Source organism: Strix aluco, chromosome 1, assembly GCF_031877795.1.
Source record: "Strix aluco isolate bStrAlu1 chromosome 1, bStrAlu1.hap1, whole genome shotgun sequence".
NCBI lineage: Eukaryota > Metazoa > Chordata > Aves > Strigiformes > Strigidae > Strix > Strix aluco.
In genome coordinates this window covers 107515653-107543560 of record NC_133931.1, presented here as the reverse complement: position 1 = coordinate 107543560, position 27908 = coordinate 107515653, and the positions used below count along the sequence as shown (strand labels likewise).

At 37.7% G+C, this 27908-nt stretch overlaps 1 protein-coding gene across 1 annotated transcript in view; it reads right to left on the bottom strand.

The window, feature by feature from the left end:
* Positions 1-2374: 2374 nt before the first annotated feature.
* LOC141915566 (vasoactive intestinal polypeptide receptor 1-like) overlaps positions 2375-27908 on the bottom strand; it is a 38426-nt gene continuing 12892 nt past the window's right edge. The window contains exons 2-13 of the mRNA XM_074807566.1: positions 23116-23215; positions 19396-19503; positions 18533-18642; positions 14465-14562; positions 13234-13366; positions 12654-12807; positions 10670-10730; positions 8705-8774; positions 7776-7867; positions 6658-6787; positions 5288-5329; positions 2375-2563 (exon numbers count right to left, since the gene is read on the bottom strand). Of these exons, the coding sequence (XP_074663667.1) occupies positions 2375-2563; positions 5288-5329; positions 6658-6787; positions 7776-7867; positions 8705-8774; positions 10670-10730; positions 12654-12807; positions 13234-13366; positions 14465-14562; positions 18533-18642; positions 19396-19503; positions 23116-23215 (1287 nt within the window). The remainder of the gene's footprint in view (positions 2564-5287; positions 5330-6657; positions 6788-7775; positions 7868-8704; positions 8775-10669; positions 10731-12653; positions 12808-13233; positions 13367-14464; positions 14563-18532; positions 18643-19395; positions 19504-23115; positions 23216-27908) is intronic.

Genomic DNA, 27908 nt, shown 5'->3' with positions numbered 1-27908 from the left:
CTGCATCCTTGGTACAGTAAAGAAGCTTTCCAGTAATAAAGGAAGAGGACATACAGTGAGATGGGTGGCCTTAAAGTCAAATGCCAGCAATCCTGGGAGTTCATCTGGGAAGTGGGAATTACTGTGTGACACAAGATGGCTGATACATGCACCAAATAAACAATGAAGTTAAGTGAGAGAGAAAGTAAAGGAGAGATTGTATTGGATGAGAAGTCTCATAACATAAATCCTCAGGCCAGGTTTTTTCAGAAGAAATGTTCCCAGGTCATCCAAAAGCAGAAGCATAATTCACTTCAACTTTGTTCCTCACCAAGACAGTTGAAGAGATACGAATCAATTCCTTCATATAGACAACTCAGTAATGTTTACCACAACTCTTTCATCAAGAAAACATTCAGAAGTGATCAGATACCTGAACTAACAGTCTTCTCTCAAAAACAGATATAAGCAGGGTACCACAGACCTATGTCTTAGTGACAGTGTCTTGAAAGGGGAGTGGAGCATTAACTCAGGCTGCAGGATAATGTAATGCGAATCTTTTCGTGGATGAAAAGATCAAAATTGTACATATTCAGTGTCCTCAAAACTGTATCCATAGTAAGCATAGTTACAAGGCTGTCCTTTGTTTTTATAAAGTCTCAAAATATCCAAACTGATATAATTAAAATTTACAAACTCACATCAGCCATAATCATCATTTGCATTTTATAGATGCACATCATACAAATGTGTTCATATCACTATACTAGGAAACAAACCTAAAGAACACGGGAGCAAAGGTTAATTTTACAAGGAAAACTGATAAAGAGAACAGAATAGACAAAATACACTTTATAGAGTACATCTGATTCATTGGAACAGATGTGTTAAATACCTAATTAATAAAGGACTGATCTGGCTCATATTTATAGAAATCTGGACAATTCATCTCTGCTCTAATAATGGAACTAGAGATGAAGTACCTAAAATCAACAAAATCAACAAAGACGTTTCCATAAAGTCAAATGTCTCCTGGCCTAATTAACCAAGAGTAGAGCAAAATGAGGGACTGGAGCACTACTTTTTAAAGCAGAACTGGTATTGCAGTTCACAGAAAGCTAACGTGTACTTGAATGGCCATGGTCTCTAGCAGTGCTTTCAAGTCTCAACACAGGTTCTCCTGGGAATGGTTCTATCTTGAAAGGAACTATAACAGTGTCTAGTGTACCTTGTGTGCCCTTTCTTTACTTTTGGAGAGTTTGAGGTAGAGTTCAACTCAGTCCTGAAGAAAGAGGAAGGCTACCCAAAGAAATGATGTAAGCATAACATTGGTTTGCTCTGTTTTACTAGACCATGCTTTGTTTCACTAGACCACACTGCTGTGTTGATAATTCTGACCCCAGAAACATCATTGAGTGGAGTGATAATGAGCTCAGAAATGATGGGCAGGACTGAGATAATCACAGCAATCACAGCAGATTAATTTTCAAAAGGAGGTCCCAAAAAATGCACAAAAACACAGTTTAATTGTGCATTTCATTGATGGATCCAGCCAATCTTCAAGGTTGTGGTGGCAGAACATCTGTTCCAGCTACACAAGAACCAGCATCTGGGAACTAAGACTAGATCTGCAAATTATTCTGAGCCCAAAGTAGCCCAGCTGATGTACTGCATTGGGTTTGCTCTGTGTCCTTCATGGACACATAATCTGCCTAATGTTCAGCTACTCCATGTTTTACCATGGACAAGAAAGGGCTTGGGGTCCTCTGGCCTAATTTAATCTCTCTGTTCAACAGGCATGAAAGAAAAAATCCAAGCAGATAACGTAACTCATTCTTTTTTTGTGTCACTCTTGAGACACCTTGAGATTCCTTTCAAAGGAGGTTGCTGCTCCATGTATAGGTGCTTAGCACGTTTCTGCATATAACTCCCATTAAGTTGGCTCAAGTTGATCTCATTAAGCTAGTCTCAAAACAACTAGTAAAACTTCACTAATCAGTATGTCAAACTTTTACCACCACATAACTGTTTCAAATGAAGATTAGGAATAGCATTCTTGTCAACTGAAAATTTCTGGAAACACTAATAAAGTCATGACAAACATGCTGGGCCTGGGAGAAGTTAATGTAGGTCCTTCTTTTTGGGTGCTAACCTGTTGATCCACACTAACTCAAGGTCTGGCATTTCACAACAAAACAAGTGGATTTTATATGCTTAAGGAGAGAGAGAACCAGGGTTGTGACACTGAACTGTACCAGTGAGAAAAGCAGCTCACATTCAGGACAAGAAATTCACAGAAGTCTCTTGACACGATGGAAAGCCATAAATGTTCCAAGCTGGCCACCTCTTAGGTAGTATGTTACAATGTCACAGCAACTTATCCTGCTGGAAAAGCTCAGACAGAAGTTACACTGTTCAGGTAGATAGATGTTTTCCTTTTTGGACTGATTTTTTCAAGCAGTGATAACTGAGTGACATAGTTGACTGGACTGTTTTCTCTGGACAAAATCCTTTGTTTGTGTATGAAGTTCAGGTATTGTTGATACTGCCATTTGCACATTTGTTTTTTCAGTTCACTTTGAACCTATAGAAAAGGAATTTAAAAACAAAGAATAAGAAAATTAAGACTTAGTGGACATTGAAGGTAAAATATGCCAAAATGTCTGACTGACTACTTAGCCCCGATGCACAAAGGCACCCAAATCAGTCAGCATTAAGCCTTAATACATTTTTAGAAGAATGTAAACTATGTCCCTATTTACTATTGAATATAAAGAGACTTGATTTCCAGCATTCAGAGGATGACAGGAAAGTTTTTGACTGCAGTTTCATTGTTTATTGTTGTAGGTCTGGTTCAAAAATATTTCTACCTTTTTGTATAATTTCTATTTTTTGTCATAATGAATCTTTTGTGCCTCCTTGCTGTGACTTGCTATGTACAATAAGGGTCCTTCTCCAGGCTTTCAGTTTATCCAGATTGAAATCCCTCCTAAAGATCTCCTTCTGACTCTGAAAGATACTGAATCAACTTGAATACATATTACATTTCAGAGAGGTCTTGGGATCCTAAAAAGCATAGGCAAAACTGATTTTTTTACCATCTGACACACAACTAACAGGTAGGTTGAAGAACCCTGGAGGTCCATGACCTGCTATTGACACTACTGAGACTGGGGTGAGGGGACAGGGGGAAAGTAGGTTCTGTCGCCCTACATAAAACAGCTCACATTCAAAGCTGTATCAGAGGGAGTGTGAGTAGGTGCAGGAAACACCCAGTCCTTGCCACTGTTCACATGAACAGTCTTCTCCTGTGGACTAATTACTTGCTGTGCCCTGTTACCTCTGTTCACATTCAGCATCATCTCTATCTGCTTCTTGTGCAAGGGGGGTGGCTCTCCTGAATGTCCACAAAGTGACTTACAAATGTCATCCTAAACTAAGAAGATACGACAAATGCTTCTAACCATACAGCTGCTATCTTCTGTGGCTGTCATTAACGCTGAAAATCTATGACAGTGTTATAGCACTATTAGCACAAATGCACTCCAAATTAAATGCACAAATAAACTGTTAAGTGAAACTATTAATTCTTACAGGGGATGCATGTATGGACAAATGTGATTTAAGTACTCTGAATTTAGGAATTCATCTAGTAATTCTGTTATCTAATCCTCTATTAGATATGGTCTCTACAGTGACATATATAAAAGAGGGTGAGACATGAAGAAGTACCTCTTGGACATCAGGGGTCCCTAAAAGTCACTGGCAATATTTATTATTGAGATAGCCCTTATTCTGCCTTTATTTTCTCTGTTAACCACACAGACATGACAGCCTCTGTGTGCAACTTCAAGTATGGACACAACATACCCTCTGGAGCTTTCAAGATTCTAATAAATAAAAGAGGGTCTTCCTCCACCAACCCAGTACTCCACTACTGTCCCAGCAAGCTTAAGGCCATTCAACACTTCTGTGTACAATACCAGCCCTCAGTTTCATCCCACAGAGATACCACCTTTCTTGGCAGCAGCACAGTGTCTCACATTGTTGTAGATACTTAAAACTGAAGAAACATACACAGAAAGCAATAATTATTTTTATGATTGAAGGAAACCATAACAGATGCACTGCCAAGTTGTAATGAGTGGCCAATCTGCTTCGGAAGCCATTATCCCTATGCAGCATGGTTGCAAGCCAACACACACCACTTAATTTTGGGGCGAGAGATCACTCTCTGTCTGTCCCTTTGTTAACACCTAGTAGATTTGTGTGTTGTGAGATACAATATGTGAGCTATTTAAAGGCTGTTGGCAAGGACTCTATGCAGACAGAAGGCAGGTGGGAAGCAGAGCATTATGTATTTATAGTCTTGAAGCCACTCTCTCAGAACAGCACTAGAATGTCCATTATAAATTGTTTTTCCTAACAACCATATTTTAGGCATTATTCATCCTTGGATAGGATCAATTTCACCTATTAACCATCCCTATGAGAAGTGTCCAGTCTAAGCTAGTGGGGAGACCAAGGCACTGTTAGTGGGTCATTCTTCTTATCTAACCTACACACTTTTCTGAGGATGAGATGTGTTTTTATATTTTCCTATGACTTTTGATTCATTCTGCACTTCTGGGGAAAGTGCAAGCAAATTTAGATAGATTTTGAAATTATAGGCTCTCTAAAATGTTCTACAGGGAATTTATCCAAATCCTAACAACATTATGAAAATGGGAAAGAAAGGAATTGAACAAAACTACTGACAATGCACATGCTTCCCTGGGAAAGGGAAAGAAGGGAAAGGGAAAGGGAAAGGGAAAGGGAAAGGGAAAGGGAAAGGGAAAGGGAAAGGGAAAGGGAAAGGGAAAGGGAAAGGGAAAGGGAAAGGGAAAGGGAAAGGGAAAGGGAAAAAGGGAAAGGGAAGAAACTCACTAGGAGAAAATAAACCTAAAGAGAGTAAGGACTGTTACAAGATTTCCATAGAGACATCATCATGATAGCTATCAGACATAAAGCAGAAAAAAGTCCCTCGACAGGAAAGTCACCAGCCATTTGTGAAGGGTCATTTCTTCAAAGCTTATTCTGTGTCCTTCTATCAGAATTGCATGAATACAAATAAAGTCAACAAAGGTACCAAGGGAAAAAAAGAAGATATTTCATGCTTTCAGGTGCAGATCAAAACACAGATCTGTTCTGGAAACAGGAAAAAGGAAAAAGCAAACAAACAAACAAACAAACAAACAAAAAAACCACAAAACCAAGAGAGGCTCATGAGTTTAAAAGGTTTAGATAATCTTATGTACTTGCTACTCACCTCTGCATTTGAGAAGCAATATAGAAGAGCAACAACAAAACCCTAGGACAGGAAGGATAGGCAGAAAAAGCTAACCATCAGGATTTAAAACATAGAATCAAAAACATCAGGTTTCATTCAAAATTTGAGCAAGACAGCAAAAAATACTTGTTTTCCATTGTTCCATTGGAATTTAGGTCACTATTTACTGGGTTTTCATAATAAGATTAAAGGACTGGGGACATTATATGTATATTATTGCCCTTGTACGAAGACACTAAGGACTAACTTACTGTTTACTGTATCCTACAAACAAGTTCTCCCTCAGATAAGGCAGTAAGGACCTCTGTCTTTTTCTAGTCTATACTTACAGAAGTGAATAAACTGGGTGAGATCCTGCTCTTGTTTTGCATCTTTACTGCTAAACTATCTTCTTTCACACAGAAGAGTATGGCTGTGTTCAGCCAACAACCTATTGGGAAAAGTCTTGAATTCATATTCGCCCAGAACTACAGTCAGGCATTGTTTGGAGGAGTGCTAGTCAGTCGAGAGCCAAGCCATTTCACAGACTGTGCTAACACACAGTTAAACACAGGCAAACACTGGACAGTGCTAGACTACATTTGTGTCAGTAAACTGAACAAGGCACAGCCCCAAATACTGGCCTTTGCTTGCCTGTGTTGTTAAATACCAGCATGGTCCATGACACAGCTTTGGCTTGGACCAGCAAGTATTTTCCCAAATAGAGTCTGGTCATGCTTGAGAAGTAAGCATGGAAGATGGATCATTTTCAACACATATCAATGTGGACAAGCTGTTGTGGGGTACAGGGAAAAGGGGGAGGAAAAAGACCTCAGCTATTTATTACAAACAGTAACATACCCAGGCCCTGACCCTCTCAAATCCAAGATATTTTTCTGAACAGTGGTATAACAAAATAAAAGAAACAGAGAAGTATTAACATAATGCATTCACTGCTGCTAAAGAGTAAGGGTAGAACAGGTTGTTATATATTATCCTTATTTTTTCATTCCTCTTATCATCATCTTTACTTTATGTGGAATTATTTTCGATCAGTTCACCTTAATCCATAGACTGATCTTCATGATTCTGTCACTGTTATTCAATAAAGGTAGATATTGGGAGGGGATGTTTGTGATTATTAATATGAAATCTGAGTCAGAACTCAAAAATAGTGTGAGGTTTCAGATAATAAGATAAGGGAACAAACAATAGAAAGAGCTTGTGAAGGAATAAGATGGAATATGTGTGTTGAATTTAGACACATTATTAACACCTGCTCTAATAACCAACCTAAAATGTAAAAATACCACAAATGTGGTGTTTCAGACCAAACCTCTTAGGACTGATAAACATTTTGTTCAGCTTACCTGAAAAGAACCCAAGCCCAGCTCAATATAAAGTCGAGCTTCCAGACCAGTGCTTTCTGGGAAAAATGCAAATACAATGTAGTGCACTCCAAAGAGGGGGATTAAGAGTAACGTGGATTTAGCAAGTCTCCTAGCAAACCAAGAATTAAAGAACAGTGCACTGTTAGAAATGTGGAATTAATGATAACAATTATATGTTGGAACAAATTTTAACATAGAGGACAGCTTCATAATAGAGGCAACTACATCCAACGAGGTTGTAGAAAGATTACTTTCTGCCATTCCCACCATCAACACCTGGTGAACAAAGATGAACAAATCAGCATGCAAGTTTTCTGTATTGACCTTTAAGGGTTCTTCTCCCTGCTATACATTTAAAAACAGGGGCACCAAACTCCTGATCTACCCTCCTGAGACTAATCTCAATGATATGTAGGTATGCCACATAGAAGTGTCTCAGCTTCCAAAACTATTAATCATCACTGTCCATAGGACTTAATTCAGTTGCTTAAACAGTGGTGTGAGAGCCACTGGTGGTGTCCTAGGGTTGTTTGCTTGGCCTTCAGCTCACTCCAGAAGGGCAGGAGTTTACGCTAGGTCCTGTGCCATCACTAACAACCATACCTACATATTTTACAATGAATTAAATAACTTTCTAGAGTCCTCTGACTGCATTGATGAGATCCCAATTGATTGTGAAGAGGATCATGAACAGGAAGGACTAGGTTCAGTTACCAGAACATCAGCATCATGTTACTGCTAAGAATTTAAAGGAAATTATCTCTGTCTTCTCTATGTGGCCGTTTGTGTAGAAGGGACTGGAAGAAAGATGAATGCATTACCTGAAAGTGTTTACATTTTCAAGCTGGGTCCTTTTGGAGTTGTAATACTTTATATTTTACTTTTCTCATTGTCCCCAACATATCCACCCTACCCTTCTCTCCCTGAAGAAAAAGAGAGATGCAATATTTGGGATGAAAAAGAAAGTTTACATCACTATTTCCTCTGGGGATTTCTCTTTCTGTCATTAAGGAGTAGAACATTTTGTGCTCCTGCCCATAAAACCTTTCTTATAGCAGCTAGAATGCGTCAATATCAAGAGACCCAGAAACACTTACACAAAGTGACTTGAATGGCTCCCTCCTCCCTCTTGAGATTTCAATTTATGGACTAGAATTCTGATCACATTAATAAATATAACAAAGTTAATCTGAAAAGACAAGACAAAATCTGTAAACTTACTACAAATCAGGACATATCTTCAGTTGATATAAATTAACTAAAAGTCCCCTGTCATAGGAATTGCACTGCTATAAAGCAGTGCAGATCTGCTCTCAGATCAAATCAATAGCATTAGAAATAGTATTAATTTTCCCCACTAATCTATAGTTATACATACAGATATGCTGAAAGTTATGTTGAATTAATATAGACCTATGTATCTCAATATCTGTTTATGTCTGATATTGACTCCTTGTACTTTTTGTCAGCACCTAGCAGATCTTACATGGTCTAAATAGTCATCCCTGTTCCCTTCATTGTTTATGACAGGGATTATAACAGATACAAATGCAAGTGACATACTCTTTCCTCTAAATTTAGATGGAATAAATGTATGCATAAGTGAGATTTTTTGTCTTATGTTTACATCCTAAGAAATCATTTTAAAAATATACTAGATAAAATGATCTATATGTATTTCTTGTATTAAATCAGCTTCATATTATCAAAGAATCTTGCAGGAATGGATTGCCTTTCTTCAGAAATTACTTACAGAGACACAGACATGACTGTGGTATGTGGAATGCAGGTGACAAGAAAATATAGGATTTACCCTTTTGGTTGTGGTTTGGGGTGTTTTGGGGGGAAAAACCCCAACAAAACCAACAAAAATAACAACAAAACCACATGCTATACAATAATTTTCCGCTATTTGAAATTCAATACCATAGCATGGACTATTGCTTTTCTCCCAGTTTACTGAAAGGAGACACTAGATTATATTTCACATTTTAAAAGATACTAAAGACAAAATGAAAAAACATACTAATACAGTTAGCAGAATGGGGCCTTTGATGATCCATAACAGCACTCCATTTTCATCATCATCCCAACATCTGAAACAGCAAACAAAACCAGTCATGTTATCTGTCCCATGTGAGCTTTCCACAGCACATGAAAGTATTTCTGTCACAGGATAGGGTTTTAAATCATTATTTAAAGGCCCCTGCTGGTACTGGTACCCTGATACCTCTCTCAAACTTTCTGTGTAGACAAATCTAAAGGAGGTTTATTCAGTAAGAGGCAAGGGTTGAAGAACAAAAGGCAAGTCAAGAAATGCACATTTGTATTTGCAAACTTCTTTTCTTGGCTTCTGTTGAAGAAGTGACCTGTTTACAAAGTACAGGTCAGAGATTGAACTACAGTGCATCCATGAATGTAATGAATTTAGGGTCATGAGGAAATACGTAAGAAAATCCTAGAGCCCTAGTAAAGGTGCCCTGAAAGGAGAGAGCAGAATGGGCTTTTAGTCCCTGTTTTAAAGCTGTTCATGTATTTAACATCGGTAACAATCCAGTTTAACTCTCTCCAGTCAAGTGTCATAAATATTAGGTTGTATCTTGCTTCCTCTTCCTGTATTTCCCTTCCAGTTTTGTGACACAGGATATTCGGCTGTGTATAACAACAGAGGTTACAGATGGTGGCTTATCCCAGCATGTCTGAGTGTAAGGTGTATCTTTGCAATATGAGCAATGTGAGATCAGAGCAGCTATGTCTGAAGAGCATGGGTTTCCCATTTATCAGGTTATTAGGTAAAACATTAATGGTTCTGATACTTCAGTTTGTTTATATATCTAATATTAGAAAAACAACCAAATGTATGGAGGATCTGCAATGAGGTGCATCTGGCTATGTAGATGTCTTCATTGGATCTATTCAACTCCATTTCCTTTGCAGTCAAAGGAGATCAATATAGCTAGACACAATTAATCTCATCTTAAAGTGGACATCTAAAATACATCAGAGAAGTAAACTGAGCAGGTAGACACTTTGCTGGAAGAGCACCCTAAGTTCAGACAGTTTTCATCACCATCTTTAAGCCTGTAAGAACTTGGCAGAGCTCTTGTTCCTGCTCTCCACCTTTCTCAGAACTCTTTCTGTAACTGGAGTATCTTGTGACAGATTCTTTTGCTACAGATCCAACAGATAAACTCTTCTTTGGAAGAGGAGCAGTGGGAAAGGAGGAAAATGAAATCTTCCTTGCACATCTCCTGGCTACAAAAAGAAAGCACATGGTGTGGAAAGGTAGACTACTTCCACTTATGAAACACTACACTGGAGAACTTCTTCTGCAGATGTTCTCCAGTAATCCGCAGAAAGGAAAATAGGATGTGCCAAATGTGATGGACCATAGAACTTACTGCTTCTACATCATTAACCTGAGTCCTGAGCAGATAGGTGTAAAATAATATCTTTTCCAACAGATAACACACGTGAAATGACCTGAAGGTCTTCAGGGCAGCTTTTTGTAAACAATCATGTGCTTTATACCTGGCTCTCATATTAAAAGATTAAAATTTTTTAAAAAAATAAATAAATAATCAAAGAACTGAATGGAAATTAAAAAAACTTCTTATCAGGACATAACGTGTTTGTTTGGGAGGTACTTATTTGAAGAGATTAGGGTTAGTAATTTATGGCTGATTTTATACAGAAGCAATGATTTCCTTAAAATATAATTATTTCAAGGACTGAGTATTAGGAAACTAAATGAAATTTCAATAATTATTATGATATTTCCAGGTTTTATTACTCTATATATGCACATCAAAATCAGAAGACTTAAAACTCTTTTCTTACTTACTTGTGTATGAAGTTTAAGATTAGAGGCACAACTTTGGAAAAATTTTCTTGTTTTTCTGGTTTTGATATCTATTTTTTCCCCACTAGAAAGTCAAAATACAATACTAAATAAGATGTCCTTGGCTTCCTTATCCAAGCTCTGACTTACCCGGTATTTTGTCGATGGATTCTTGTGAGGACCCAAGCAATCATCACAGCAGTGGGACCTCCTGGACAAACCGATATAAAAGACAATATAATTGTTTTGAATACCCATGGAAACTTTATTCCAAGAAGGGTCACAGTGTGACAGACTGATGTATATTAAAGGTCAAAAATTGGGTCAGACAATTTTAAATATCTTTCTGAACAAACTTAACTTGCAGTTCAGGGAAAGAAAAAAGAAAGGCAAAAAAAAGGCAGGAGAATGGAATCAAAACAAAGGAAAATAGAGGATGCTGTGAAACCATGTTTTCAAAAATAACAGGTAGGAATTACTTGAAGGTTTGGATATGAATTACAAGCACTTGCGAAGCTGGAGGAATCACTTATGTAGCTAGAGGTCTTTCCTCATGTGAATTGTGGCCTGGATACACCTCCTTGTACACTAGCTGGAAGAGTTCACCTTTTTGTCCTGGGGAGACTCTACTAATCACTCTAGACCCATCTGTTGAAGAGCATTCCATGAAAACTTAGTTAAATCCTGGAACAGGTGATTTCTAGCCTCACTTTATCACTGCTTATCCTTCTACATTTATGACTGAATAGTTATTTCTTTTTTTTTTTTTTTTTTCAAGCAGGCCTATAAGCTAGCAATAGCTTTTGCTCTCCTTCTGTGGAATTGAATTTCCAAAGACTAAGTGACTTTCATAGCTGCACAAAGGGACTTTAATCTGAAGCAGGTGACATTTTCACTGACAAATCTGTAGTGATATAGGTCATATCTTTTTAAGTATCATTTTAGATCTGTAATAAAGGACCAGAAGTTGACCTTCCTAATTTTAGACCTTTGTTCAAGACCTTTAAGTTGGGACCATATTCAGTTCAAGTTGTCTTTTTAATTAATGAAAAGAAATATTTACATCCATATCAAATCCATATCTGAGCTGCCCCTCAGGTGTCTCTCACTTTCCATTGATTATAGAAGATGAGGATTACTACATTATTAATTGAGGTGTTTCCTTTTTTATCTCAAGTTAGCTGTGATTAATCAAGGTCTAAGCATCTAGTTTCAGGAAAGCATAATTGGAATAGCTCCAAATCAACATCAACCTTATAAAATTCAGACTTTAAAAGTTTAATTACATAAAAAAAAAAAAATAGAGAAACTGAAGATGAAGGATAAATTACTATTTACTTCAGGGGAATTTGGATTTCACTCCTAAGCCAAAAATACCAATGTGGGTGCCTCTATTTTAAAATAGCCAAGATGAGGTAAAAGAATATCTGAAAGTCACAACAAACAATTCTCTGAAATAAAAGAAGTTTTATATATTATGTGCACATATTCCAACAGAGATAATTGAAAATGTTTTATAAACTCAAAAGATTCCCTAAAGCCAGAAGGTCTCTGAAAAAAAATAGAATTGTTTGATTCCTAGCCCTGAGCTCACATGATTTAAGATTAATCTCTCTAATTCTGCTTAGTAAAACCAAAATGTCAACTTAAAGTTAGTCACTCAAACTACTTTAGTCAGTGGAGGAAGGCAACGTGTTTCCAGGATGTTATTCAGCTACATTATTCATCTTCTTGAGGATTAATTACCATCATGGCATGCATACCTCACTCTACCAACTTCAGGAGAAACCTGGAGAGATAATTTAGATTAGATGGCTAACTTTTAAATTACTGCAGTTGCATGAAATTAATTCCAATCATAAATACAAGTGCTGCAGTCTTTCAAGTAGAATTATCATAGTGCCTCTAGTAATCCATCCTATCCTGTCCTTCAACGTTTTGAATAGTTAAATATCTAACAAGAGAAGAAAGACAGAATAATGTATGATTTTGATGTAGTAGTACTGCATGAATGGGCAGCTTTCACCAGAAAGGTGACACCTTTGATAGGCACCATTTATTTCAAAACAAATATTTTATCTAGTTCTGAAAGTAATCGAATGTTAAATAACACAAAGAGGAAAAGAGTACTAACCCCAGCCAGTAAATATGAACCACCATACATACTGCCTGTCTGAAACAAAGGTCAGCAAAAGCAGTGTTTGCAGGTATATCCCTTCTATAAGAAGCCAGAAGAAATTGGCTAAAATACTGAACTGGAAGAATGCCACAGCAGCTTTACAAGCAACCTGGAAAAGCAGAGGAAGAAAAAACTATTAGGTCTACTCTCCATTGTGTCTGGTTTCTCTACAAATATAGGCAAAATTCAATATTACCACATAATAATGAAGAAATGATTACAAGATTTCAGTTGGTTTTGGATTTCATCATTTCAATTCACTTTACTTCAGTTTTTTGAAATGGAAACATTGACCCTCTATTGCAGATTAAATTCTGTACTGATCAAAATTGTTACAGCTTCATTAGAGTCAACAGACCTGTACCTTATATATCAAAGCTGAATGTAACCATAGCGCTTGGTCTTTGGGTTTGTGTAGTACTGTTTGTTTTAAGATTTGAGTTCTAGCAAACTAAAGAGAAATGGGATTAATAAATCTCCATGTTCTCTTCAGGTCAAGAATTAAATTAAAGGATAAGAGAGGAGAAGTTCATACCGTTGACATTAGGCAGTGGTCCATAGTTTCGTCTGCAAACAAAACAGCATCCTTGATGAAAACAGCAATTGCCCTCAGGATAAAGGAGACAAACAGGTGCATATGGATGTAATTCCGTGTACAGTGGAATTTTCTGACATGGAATGAGAAAATAAAAATTGTTCTGCAAGAGAAATTTGTCATGGTCTTATCAAAACTCAGACAGGAATACAGAGTGACTTCAGACACCTTCAAAGGCAAATAAATGATCTGTCACTATTTGAGAGGAAGCTAGACACAAGAGAGCAGAGCAGTTATCTGTTTAAGCTAATATAGGTACTAGTATTATTGTTCTTGAATCACCACACATTTAAAGGAGATGCTAGAAGCAGAGAGTAACTCTGGGACTCTTGGGCTGTACTGCAATAATGCCTTTTAATTATTCTAAATAACATTTTTTGTTGAACAAACTTGCAGACAGGCTCTTCAGCCCCTTTCTATCCAGAGGAGATGAGAATATTGAGTGGGTGTCAGTCACATGTTGTGGGATGGCTGCCACAGGAGTAGCTGCCTTACCTTAGACTGCATTTCCCTAGATTACCCTGTTCACGGTTTGACCTTGAGCTGAAGAAATGTCCTTCAAGGTTTGGACATATCAACTTCTTGGTCCTGGGTCTCTCTAGAAATGATAAGACTTTTGGGACTGCAAATCCACCAGTTAGGAAGCTGTTTCTGTGCTCTGCACTCCTGTTTGCAGAGTCAGCTTAAGGCTTTTGTCCAAGTACATTGGAACCAGTCAAAACCAGGATCCATTTCCTAATATCCAACATCACCAAATGTGATATTTTAATTTCTTTAAATCTCTTTCTATAGCTCTCAATTATGAGGGATCGGACAGTTTAGAATTACTGCTGGTTCAGGGACATGAGACACTCAGTTTCTGCAGAGTATGTCCTGCTATGCACTGGAGGAATAGTTATGTTAACAGTGATAACAGGTTGGAGCATTTCCATTGTATGGTGTCAATAAAGAGACTAAAACAGACTGTCCAGCCAGCTTTTTTGTTTTAACGTCTGCAGCGAAATGTTACAACATGAATAGAGAAGAATCCATTGCCATCAAAGGCGTTATGTCTGAGAAGGATTTCAAAATAATAATAAAAAATCCCACAAAACAAAAACACAGAGGGTTCGAGAGGAATTAGGATGAGGCTATCTTAAGACATCCTGAGAAAGAGACCATTTGTTTTTACCTGAAGGCAGCAAAGACAATTAGAGCTGTAATGAGTGAAGTCACTGATGCTGCATAGCCAGCAGTGTAGACACGCCAAAATGCAGAATAATATGATTTCTATGAGAAAAAGAGAACACAAACCAATGCTGGTGGTTATGCAGCATGCATGCTGGTGTGCTTATTTCACTATGATACATTTTCCCTTACCACTCAGTCCCATCACTTATGCGTTGCTTTACATGCTTGAGATCTGATTCAGGGTTTCCCTGCATCGCTAACACACTTTTTTTTCTTTTGATTCCTACTTAACCTTACACATGAGACAGGTTTCACAGCCCACAGGCTCATCTGCAATAGTGACCCCTTTGAGCATGTTCAACAATAAAATATTAATTTTGTTAAGGAACTACATTTTCCCCTATAGGTACATAAAGACTTTAGGGCGCTGAAACCTGCTGATGGGCAATTTGTGAATCCGTCACTTTAGACGTGGGCCAGATTCAATAAGTATTGGGTTTCATAAACAGCTACAGCTAAAAGAGAAATAAAACTTGCATTTTGCAGGTGAGGAAACTGAAACAGTGTGAAACAGTCACATTGTATTGTGGAGGTTAAAAAGTTAAAGTCAGGAAAATAACCTCACAGTCTAATTCTTTGGACAAAGAGTTCATTCAGTTTCTGGATATTGTAACACTGTAAATTCTTTATAGTTCATTTGTCCTAAGAAAAATGAAGCACATATACATTGCTTTATCTATGCAAATCTTATTCTGATTCACTACAAGATCACCTAATTATTTAAAATCCCAAGAAACTAAATTCTCTGCATCCAGACAAGTTTCCTCCTTGCAAATGCAATGGACACTTTGTTCTCTAATTGATCCAAACTCTGTCCAAAAGACAACAATTCTAGGTTGAGACAACCAATCAGCAATTTTAAGTAAATCCATAAATAAATCATGCAACCCTAACAACCTCGGAATCATCCTGGTGTTTCAGGTGAAAATTAGAAAATACGTTCTTCAATTGAACAATTAAGTATTTTGATGCATTTTATCTGTTTTTGTAGGGTAACTAACAAACAACACTATATGCAGAAGACATCGTAAGTCCTCACTGCAGATACACAATACAAAACATATGGTTCTCTTAGAATATAAGTGGTATTCTTTTTAATTCCTTCCTTATGGTTACAATTCCGTATATCTTACTGATCTTATTGTCAGTCAACCTGTGGGTTTGAAATAACAAGCTAAACACAGTCACAGTACAGACATGAGCTCTACCCTGAAATCGTCCATAATGTTAAAATGTAAATATAGCCCCTTGCTTGATTTCAGCCTAGGCCAGCTACAAACTATGCTTGGCTTAGCACAAGCCAGGGACTGCTTGGAGAAAGTCACCCTAGAGAGTAAGGGTTTAGCTATGTGGATGAGAGCCATGACATGGTGTCGCAGATGAAAGTATTAACACAGTAATGATTTAACAGGAATTCTAGATTTATTGATAAATAACAGTAATCGGTCATTTACAAAATAATTCAGAAAATGCTATAAAAATAGCAACTTATTTACAGATTCTAAGATCACAAGATTCACAATAACTTACTTTATGGTATCTTAATTTATACATATGTACATGCGCATATACAAACACACACAGAGAATAGATTTTGATCCAATAGAATGAACACAAAACGTACAAACACACACAGAGACAAAAGTATTTGGATCCAGTAGAATGAAGTATGTACCCACACACCATTAGGCAGAGAAAGAGCGGGTGAAAGAGAAGCTAGCTCAAAGTAAAAATTCTGTCCTATTGAGTTTACAGTAAATACTCACAATGCCTTGGCATTCCTCAACGGGTGATAATTGAGACTCGAGTGGGTTGACTTCCCCCTGGCCTTCCGTCAGCTCTGGCAGCAGACGACACCTTAAAGGTTTTGATATCTGAGGTGTCCCAGCTCAGGGGAGATGCTGGTCACAGACCCGCTGAGATCCAGGAGAGCTCAAAGGGTCTCCCTTGTGGTCGCAGTTTATAGGGTCTGAGATAATTGACTTTTGTCAGATACCTTTTGCTCACGCCCAGCTCGAAAAATGAAGTATTCTGGTGCCTTTCAGCAGTTGCACAACAACTCACTCGATGAATGTGCAACTCTGTTATTGTTCCCATTTGACCGCATCCCAGGCATAGGTGTGCCAAGCCATTAGGAGATGATGGGCCGTTATAACCATTTCCGAGCAATCAGGAGGGGCAGGAGCCAGGCTCATTAAGGGGGGACCTTAAGGTTAGCAGTCCTTATCTCCACAAATTGGTGTATAGCTCGGGGGATGTGGGTGGAATCACACCTAGCACCAAGCAGCCTTACAAGGAGGGGCAGGGAGGGGTAAGAATTGCACCACCACACATGGCAGCTGGCCCCAGGGCTGGAGAACTGTACTCCAGAATACATGACACCTTACAAGTCTTAAATGCCTTCCGAACTGCTTGCATGGTTTCCAGCATCTTTCCAGAAGTTTTTTTAAGCATTTATCTTTCTAGCTTCCCCACAGTATGAAGAAGTACAAATATTCTTAGCTTACAGGTGGGGAACTGAATTCCAGATAGCTATTCTGCCTGTTACAGCTGTGCTTGAGTTTCTAAGATCATGGAGTCAAATGGCTGAAGCCAATTGTGTCTACACTTCCTAAAGATTCAGATATCTGAGCTAGTACTTCTGTGCTTGAGCTTGAGAACCAAATGGTTTACTCCAGATAACACCCAGAGTGTTAGTGATGACAACCTTCTTCACCTTTCTGTGTCTTGCTTTGGCCTGTGACAAATGACCTTTTTCCACTATTAAGTCATGACTACACACTCACAACAAGCTATATGAGTTAGTCTTCTCTTTCATAGATTGGAGGGAGTCCATTGCTTCTATCAAGGTACCACAATAGGAGGAGGCGGCAGTGATGTACACCATCTTGCGTTTGTACAAAATGTATAAGCCTGGTCCAAAACAGACTGGAGATGAGGGGATGGAGACACCCCTATTCTCCCTTGCTCAAACTGTCCTTTTTAGCAAAGGTCAGAACTCAAAGGCAGAAGCAGTGAGCATGTCTCTGCTAATCAACAACCTTCAGCTATGAGGTAAAGTTCACCACTGAGGCACTGCAACCACCAATGAAGTGTGAAGCATTAGTATTCTGAGGCCAAGTACAATGATGAGGAACATGGAAATTTAAATTATATGAAGATATGGGTGAAAAAGAAATGCTTCTGTAGTGTCAATGATCATCATTGAGGGAATGGCCTCAAGTTGTGCCAGGAAAGGTTTAGACTAGGTATTAGGAAGTATTTCTTTACAGAACAGGTTGTTAGGCGTTGGAATGGGCTGCCCAGGGAGGTGGTGGAGTCCCCATCCATGGAGGTGTTTAAGAGTCAGGTTGACATAGCGCCGAGGGATATGGTGTAGTGTTAGGTTAATGGTTGGACTAGATGATCTTCAAGGTCCTTTCCAACCTACATGATTCTGTGATTCTGTGATCAGATAGGAAAACTAGAGGTTCGCTTCCTACTGCACTGAACACCTAAGATAAGGTGAGAAAATACTCAATGGCATCCAAGAGTTCCCTCCTAAAGGTGTGCATTGACCACCATGCTATGAAGTTACGGAATCTTTTACTCTGACTCAGAGAACATCTGGAAAAAAAGCAACAGGAGGGATCCAAAAGAATTGGATTCCTCCCAGACAGGTTGGTAGGGCTTCCTTGTGAGATGGGTGCATGATGAAGGTTCAAATCACCTGTCAGAAATCCAAAGTCTTTGTTAGGCAGGACAAGAGAACTAATCATGACTCTACTCATTAACACCAAGAGGAGAAAACTGAATGGAGAGAAAAGTGCTACCTGCTACTCCCTTGCTTTATATTAAGCCTAATTTGTTAAACAGGTTCTAAATATACCGAAAAGGTTTGAGCTTAGCACTGAAGATGGACAATTACTGGATTCTGACAGGAATCAGGTGTGTGCAAGCATCCAGGTACTCAGCACACTCAGAATAGGGTGCTCTGGAGATGTCCACAAGCAAGAAATAAAAAACTCACCTGATCCTCAGGCCCTTTACTGGAACCTTCATCAAATCCACAGGCAACAGTGTATGGTGGGAATGGTTCTGACCAATATGCCTCCTGTGTACAGTTTCTCTGAAGAAAGCCTTTAATGGTAAAATATATCAGAGAATGAATTATGGGGGAGGGGTCTTTAAGTTTTGACAAGGAACAACAAATTTTTATTCCTACTTTGATTCCTAAGCTAGGCACTTACAGGTCTAGTCATGTTCAGCAAGATTAGCTATAGAGTGGTAATATTCTGTATATCTATCTTTTGAAAAGTTGAGACAGATGTTCCCATTCATTTCAAGATACAGTGGAACTTCTACATTTCATACAGGAAATTTATTCTGACAATTCGATCTTCACACAGAGGAAATCAAATTATGCAGTCTATCCTGCATTTAGAATATAATTTATGCTTGTGGACAAAGCACTGAGCCACCTGATCTAGCTTTGAAGTTAGATACAATCTTTGAACTTGGTCCTGCTCTGACTGGAGGATTGGACCAGGTGACCTCAAGAGGTCCTTTCTAACATTAATTATTCTATGACTTTATAAATCAGTGATTCTTTGCCATATTTGTATTCCTTTATAAACTTAGCGACATAGTGCAATTACCCATATTTTTTTAGACCACCAAAGAGGTTAGAAAATTCTTTACAGCATAACACAAAACAAAAAAGTGCCAAATATTGACCATAAACCTAGACGTGTATTTGGATAATTATTGTATGTCGACTGACATAAGATAGCATTATGACTCAGGAAAATATGCAAGTTTCTGAATCTGTAACTATTAGAATTTATTTAAAAAAAATATGTAGGGATAAAAAGAATAGGAAAAAGGTCTTGCCATGGATATTGGTGATTTCTTCAAAAATTCTTGGACAGGGAACTTTAACCACTTCCCCAAAAGTGGCTCTAGGCCAGCAGGTTAGACCATCCCAATCTGTGGAGCATCCTGAAAAAAAAGTGCCTCTAAATGAAGAAACACACACAGAACATCACACAGTTGATTTTCTATAATGAGATTGTCTGTGGCTTTCCCACTAATTCACATGCAAGAAGACCCACAATAGGACATGCAGATCTGAAAGTGAAGAGTTGTATTATTTCCCTCTTCTCCTTGAATAAATCACGGCTCAACATATGCACTCGGGATTCCAGCTGGACCTTCCCCTACCTTATTTCATGAGAGAATGTACCTGAAACTCAAGGAGATGTAATCTGAAAGTCTTTCTATTGTAAAAAAAAAAAAAGTCACCAAAATCAAAATAGTGAATAACTATTAACACTTGAGTTTTCTCATTACTAGTTTCAGAGTCTAACTGAAAAATATCAGACTTAAGAAATCAGCCTTAGTCTTTTGATTCCATGTTTGAAGTCTACCAATATGGAAATAAGGGCTGAAGTTCTGGTCTTAGACAAACAATGGAATTTTTACAATGGACTTCAATAGAGATTAGATTCATCCCAAACTAAAGAACATCTCCCAGCACCTTGTAAAATAATCATCATCAGGAGTAGGTCTGACTGGTTGGCATTCACGAGGTTCCCTAAACCAGAGATTGCTAGCTGATGACATGTGGCATGCTACTAGATGTGAGCCCAATAAAAATGGTTTTCAGAAGTTATATTTAATTGCATCTTTGTCATGGATGCATCACAGTGAGACTCAGGCTGTGGTCATGCAGCATCTGTTGGGAAGTAGGTGTGGGTGCACGACAGAAAAATTATCAGCATGTAAAGGTGCCTGAACCAATAAAAAAACCACCATGCTATAACCGAAACAAATCTCTAGGTAGTCATAAGATGGATATGAAACAGTGCATGAGTTTCATTTGGGGAGTGGTATTTTCTTTCACTGATTCTTTTCTGTTTTCTCTGTGACTGATGACAAGTCAAATCTAAAACTGTCAAGAGCTGAAATGTGGAAGCAATACTACTTGCCTGTAGCTGAGCAAAGTTAGTCTCTGGCTTCTGAAATGACAGTCCTGAGAATGTCCCACAACATTATCCTCACATCACCCTTGGAAGGATGAAATTCCTGATAGCCCCAATTTGCCAGATGGGAAAATAGAAGTCCTGATTCACTATCTCCAATTTTAATTGTCTAAAATATGTTAGCTATTCTTAGCTATGTTCCTAATAGCTAAGAGACAGGGACTTCCAGCGCATGATTCATCCCATATATTGGTGGCTCCTTTCTGAGGACAGGGTGAATCACTCGCTGCAAATACCTAGGTCTCTCTGATGATTATAGCATAAACTAGGATGCTAATTCTCAAATTAATAAAGTCAAGTAATATGAGTCCCACTTAGACATGCAGTGGCCCACACACTTAGACTTAGGGACTTAAATGGTCCCTCTATGTTAGAGGGACTATAATACCTTTGAGGAGCTGGGTCTAAAAATCTATCATATTTGGTAATGTGGCTTTAAAAACAAGAATCAGTTGACCTTATCTAGGAGTGGAACCTGTATGTTTTAAGTCTTAGATCTGACTTCATTTCCAGTCATTTCTACAATTTATATCAAAGAAACCGCTGAATGTAGAGGCAGAAAGCATTTTACACACCAAGGTTTTTGAGAGACTGGTGATTGTTCAAGTCACCTGAGACTCCATAAAGACAACTGCAGTAGGAATCGTATCAATTAATGTTGACTTCATAGATGTTAAAGTCTTTTTCAGTAACTTAGGGCTCTTTTTTTTTTTTTTTAGAAAATGGAGAAAAATAAACATTTTTAGAGCTTGATTCAATCGACCTATTTTACACATCTACGTCAAGATGAGAGGAATTACATCCTGGACTCTATTGATGACACTCATTAGACGCTGTTCTGTAAAAGAACAATGTGGAACTACTTTAGATTAGAAAGTCTGTAACATAGACTAATTCCAGCACAGATTCTCTGTGACTACTGAGAAGTAACTCTGTACAAATTGTGATCCTTCAGTTTGTCTCATTCAGTTCCTGAAAACTGAAATGCAAGCTAGCGACTTTTACCAATCTTAGTCTAGATAAAATATTGGGGATTAATTGTTTTTCAGGATCTAAAGTTTCATTTTAAAATATATTGAGAACAGATTTTTATTGAAGTCTTTCCATCTCCAGAGAATAAAAGATAGAAAGGAGAGCTTTGAGAAGATAAGAGTTGACAAGGTTGAAGATTTTTATATAGTTTAACAGTACTTTAAGGGATTTTAAATTTTTTTAGTAGCCTTTGCTACAAGGAGGATTCCAAAATCATGTAATTATTTTTCTGGCAAAGAGAAAAATACTTGGAATGTATTTTATTATCAAAAATGCCTGATTTTTGCCAGAACATTTTTGGGTGTGTTACTGGGTGTTCCAAGTGAAAAATGTGTCCAGAAGGTATTCTGGACTTGATTAAAGGTGGAGGGAAATACCACTAAAATAGAGTAGGCAAGTACAAGAAGAATATCAGATGTTAGAGTGATTGGAAAGGCTGCAGAAAAATAAATAAGAAGATAAAGGAAATATCCTGGGGATTAGTCTCTAAATTTCGATAGGCTGCTAAAGGCAAACTTCCATGTAGTTGCAATACTTCTATTCATACCAAGTACATGAGGCATCTTTGTCTCATAACTCCTCTGTAGAAAGTGAACATCTGATAATTCATGTAACTGAAAAAAATCTCACTGAGGTGGATTCATACTTTTCTAAGCAAAGCTGGCCAGAAAAAATATAACTGAACTTCTGAAAGAGTTTTAACATTTTGAAATTTCACTTTGAATCTATTCAAAACATGTGTCCACAATGCCAAAACCTCAGTAAAGAGAACCCTCTACACAGTATTTTAAAAATATTTTACAGGGTCTCTGAAACATTCATTTTAATTTTCAAAATTTATATTTGAGCATGTAATAGATTTCAAAACATCACCACAATAAATCTTTTCAAACAAACAAAGAAACAAAGAACCTCCAAAAATGTAGAAATATAATATTTTGAAGAAGTGGGGATTTTTTTCTTTTTTTTTTTCTTTGCAAAGAAATTTTCACCAGATTGGAATGATTCTCAACACAATATAATTTCAGCATGCTTTTCAGTGTCTTCTGTGGAAGCTTCTTTGCAGTTTTTGATACAAGAAGACATCAAATTCTTTAGGAATCTAAGACATTCTAAGTAGGGTTTTCCTGACCTAACTAAGCATCTAAACTTGTCATGGTCTCAACTAATCATCTTACTTTCATTCTGTAGTTAGTAAAGAGAAATACTACTCCAGAGAATGATTCATCTCATTCTCAAGCAAGCATCTAAACCAGAGGCAATAAAACATGTTCTAGGGACACCCACCTTCCTCCAGTTACTTTAAGGGAATCTGAGAAGACAAGTCCTGACTTAGATGTTGAGCTTTTAAAGATGTCTAAAATGAGATGAGGTAAAGTCCCATCCTATAGAAGCAACACTTCAAACTGTTAAGAAATCACATAAAATAGGAATCAAATCTTGACTCAGGAGAACAAATGGTATCTTGACATTGTGTCCCTGAGATGATATACAAGGGATATTCTTATAAAAGCTTGACAATCATCAAGACCATTACCTTTAAGATCGGGTGAAACAGAGTCATTCTTTTCTAAGCAGAGAGCCTCCTCTTTGACCACCTGATGGAATATCTTGCATTCTGGATGGATTCCCACAACCTTGGTGAGAGAAAGAGAAAACAAACCAAGAAGTTCTGTGATTATCAAAATGAGAAGAGCCAAGTTTCTTTCCAGTTTGTATCTAGTGGCTGATACTTTGAAGTCTAAGAATGTGAAAATTCCAGCTGAAGATTTTTCTGCAAATAGGGCATGTTAACAGCAGAAGGTGGCTGGAATCTCAAACATTTATCAATTTGTATGTGTTGCATTTAAGGTAATTGATTAATTTGGTAAGAGATGAATCCCCTTGTATTCTAGCCCATCCTCAGAGATTAGAGGGGCTAGGGGCAGCTGGATTTATCTCTTAATAGGTATGCCAATTAGGGCCGTAACTATAGGTCTGACCTGGATGCACGAACAGCCTGTATGCTGTAGGTCTGGTTGCATTCAAAAGAAGCAGTCAGGTTCACGAATAGTACAGTTTGTTTTTATGCAACATCTACAGATTCTTAAGTTTGCCTGCAATAAATGCACAAACTGCAGGTTGGCTATATAGCATTACATACAAAAGGAAAAAATGATTGCAAGCACACACACTTTCCAGGTAATCACTCGGCATGATTAATCTTACCAAAAGGCGTCCCTTCTGGGGAGGGGTGAGGAGCAGAAACCCGTCGATTTGTTCCTCCGGTTTGGTGTCGGATTATCGTCCCTCTGAGTTAGACACAAACTCAGGGTAGTATTTATCTTAGTATGTATGTGTGAGTGGGTGGGACTGTAGTCAAGACCTTATCTTTTGAGTAACAACAGAGTACATTCCTTTTTGTGAGGGGTACAGCTGGTTTTTGTGGGAAAAAGAGGGAGGGTGAGAAACAAGGCCTGCTGGCTACTGCAAAAATCCTTGAGATAAGTGAAAGAATGGGACCACGCAGCCTACATCTCGCTTCGCATTCCTCCTTGGCACCATGACAAACACAAATCACTGGACCTCCACCCCGTCCTGTACTTGCTGTGGGCACCCTGTGTCAAGGAAATGTGTGTTTTACAGTTTTCTCACTGTTTTGCTTTTCTCACGTTTCCAACACTTAACAATATGCATCTGGATATGCATACTCGTATGCATTCTTCAGCATATCGTAATAGTCAAGCTCATGTAATGCCTCTTTTCCAGTCTAGGCATTTATACCACCTCTCCTTTACACTTCTGTTTTTTACAAAACTTAAATGAATTTCACAGTCTTTCAACCTCCATCTCTTTGTCAACTGGCCAAAATTGGATGAATACATCAGCTATGGGAATTTTCATACTGAGTCCCTATTGGCAAACTATTCCTATTTTAATTCTTGAGACCTCCCAAGAATCAAGTTTTCTTTATTGGAAGAGTTAGCCCTAAGTGTGACAATAAAGTCTTAATTACTCTTCAGAAGGGTGTGCCCACTCTGCTTTGATGTTGATACTAATAGAATGAGCTCCTGGTCTTCTTTGAAACCTTGAGATTATAGTGCCATACAAATCATTCTACTGAGATAGCATAACGTAAGATCTTTCCTTCTGAATGCAGTGGACATAATTATAAAAACAGAAGCATTAAATAGGAGCAGCAGTTTTATGTCCATTGGAACTTAAGTAAGAAAAACTGAAGTCCAAGAGTTTAGAGAAAATAGAAAAATAGTAGTCTTGGCTATAATGATTAAAAAATTTTATTAACATATTCTCTGAGGATGCTACATACTCCTTAGACAGAGGCACTGTTTCCATTTTACCAGATGAAGAAATGAGAACAAATTAATGACTTGTTTAGGGAGCTTAAAAATTATATTTACCTCACAGATTAAGATGCCTACATTTAAACAGCTAAAAAAGATTTCTAGACATCAGTTGTTGAATAGGAGCTAGATTAATATTCTTATGTACAGATACTTAGTGTCATTTCTGTGCTGTCATGTATTTAGCTTGGCCTCCATCTCCCACTCCAGAAAGTTTCATGTCCCCTGTAGTTTTGCACCGTACCTGTTGTGATTGTGTTCTTAATACCCTAGAACAACCCAAAATGATTGCCTCTGGAAAGGCAATTAAAATCTGAGAAAGAATCTGCAAGGTCAGTGTCTATGTGTGATCTTGTTATCTGATATTCTTTTGCAGCCCATGGAAATTTAAAGGATGTCTCACTCACCCAGGAATGTTTAGAGCCATCTGGGATGCTATAGAGTATCTGAGCCCTCTTGTGTATATTCTGCATTAATTTTGTCAGCCCAACGTAGAAGTCTCAAATGCATTATTTCATGTCTCGAATATTTCTACACACCCATGTTTAGGTAACTGAATTAAACACAGAGTCAATAGAGCCAATAGAGTCAACAGAGTCTAGAAAGCAACTGAATTGTATTTGGACAACTGAATATTGCACCAAAGCCTTTTTTGGTATATTGGGATCTTCAAGACATAGGGCGTCTTACATGAAATAGAGCAGAGGGTTTGCTTCTTTGCAAGCGATGCTATTCAAAACAAAGCCAGGGGCTCAGGGGGTGGTGATTTTAATTGAAATGATGGATTGAAGGCTTTCTGAGACATTTCTGAGAAAGACTGTAGGCCATTCTAAACCTCTAATGACTTTGAAAACAGTACAGATGAAAACATCACTGCTATATTGTTTTTTCAGTCTCAGAAAGTTGATTTATCGGTCTTCAGAATGTTTCAGTGAGTAGTGCAACCAGAACTTCTTTTAGCCCCCACAGAAACTTTATTGGAAGTCATGTAGACTATTACATCTCAGCAATAATATCGGCCTAGGGGAAAAAATAGAACACAACTTTATCTTTAAAAACCTTTAAAAATTCTGCTTACAATTGGGTTTTAAAGTATCATAGACAGACTACTTTTAATTATGAGGCCCTAGAGATGGTTCATACATCCTAATATTAGAAGAGAAAGAGGATTAAGGACACAGAAAAGAAAATTAAGACAGGGTTTTTTTAATGCATTATATTCCTCCAGTGGATAATTCGAAATACATTTTATAAATCAGCATGTATGACTCTTAAAATAGTACTTCTTGCTGTTCAACTATAGTAACACAATTGTGAAATTAAATTTTTGAGGTATTAATAGGATCTCTGCTCATCGCTTTATATTTTAACATACATTTCACTTTGCATTCAGCCTACATAACAAACGAATTATTTAAGTAGTGGTAACAAAATGATTGCTACAAAATCTCTCACTGTTTCAGTTTATAAAGATGGACAGGAAAGAAATAATTTCTCTACTTTCTGAAATTTCTGGACTTTGTTACTGCTGAGAAACTTTGTATTTGGCATATTCTTAGACTTGATGTTTATAAGCCATGACAACTTGACATGAGGCTATACAACTTACCATCTATTCTGAGTCCTCTGGTAAAAGGCTTGAATGCAATGGCCAGTTATAAACCAAAATGAAATCAAAACTATGAAAGGAGATTTGAAATGCCTTTCGGAAACAAGCACTTGGTAGAGATGGGTTAACTTAACTCTCACCCCATGCCAGAAGTCCAGGGAATGGTAGAAACAGACACATAAATAGTTACGAAAAGTTTCAGAGGAAGGGTTCTCTTTCTCCAAAAGTCAGCTTAAGCAACACATGTAGCTGATGCAGATGGAACATAAATGAGAACATAAAAGCAGCTGAGCTCTCCCAAATGTTACATCAGACATTGAATACGTGTGCCAGACTGCCTGCTGCTCAAAGTAGGCTGCATGTCTTTTTTTTTTCTCTCCTTTGGTAAATCTACACCTACTGAACCAGACCCTCAGTCATCATAATTCAGCAGAGTTGTACTGAAATCTGTGGAGTGCTATTCATTTACAGTGGCTGGGGAAGTCCATACCCTACCCGTAGGGAAGTTGTACTGCATTGGTTTTACACACGACAGAGGAACTGATATAACAGATCAGATCCCTGGTCCATGTAGTCCAGACTCTTGCCTCTGAAAGCAGTGATGAATCACTAGTAAACAAGATTTTATGATTTATTCTAGAAATCCTGACCAACTGTTGGTGATACCAATGGTGAGACTGTAGTCCATCCCACTACCACCGATAGATAAACAATTAATTATGCTCACATTTTTTTTGCTTCTGAGCTACTGGATTTGGAGTGGGGTGGCTATAGCCGCCAGAGCATAGAGTTTTTGTTATAGGCCAGTGCATTGGTTAAATATTACTGACACATCAGTGTTTCAAAATCAGCATCAAGTGCAATTGCAGATCATCCCATAAGCAAAAATGAGGCTGGTGTTGTTAACTTACAATCATGTAGCCTTACTGGAAGTAATCCCACTGTTACAAAAAAGAAGGAAAAAATGACACATATACAAGAAACTAAGAACAGTGATGATGCTTCAATTTATTGGTTTTCCTCAGGCTTTAAGAAACCGAAAAACATTAAACCATTTTACAGTTAAAGAAGAGCCTTCTGGGCAGAACGTTACTTGTTGGCTATGGCTTACTTATTTTTTGTTATTAATCTCACAATGCCTTGAGAGAAAAGTGTATGTTGTTGCTCTAATCTCCTATGATGGTTAGGTGATGGGGCTTTCTAGAAAACAAGGGCTCTGCATTTGTTGTAGGGACGTAGTATTGCAATTTGGGAGGCATCTGCTGTAACAACTGAGTTCTTGTAGGAAAAGAGTAACTCCTGTTCACCTTATAAAAGGATAATCTAGGAACTAAAACAAAGCAGAGATTTCTGCCACAGTAATAACTATAAGAGTCT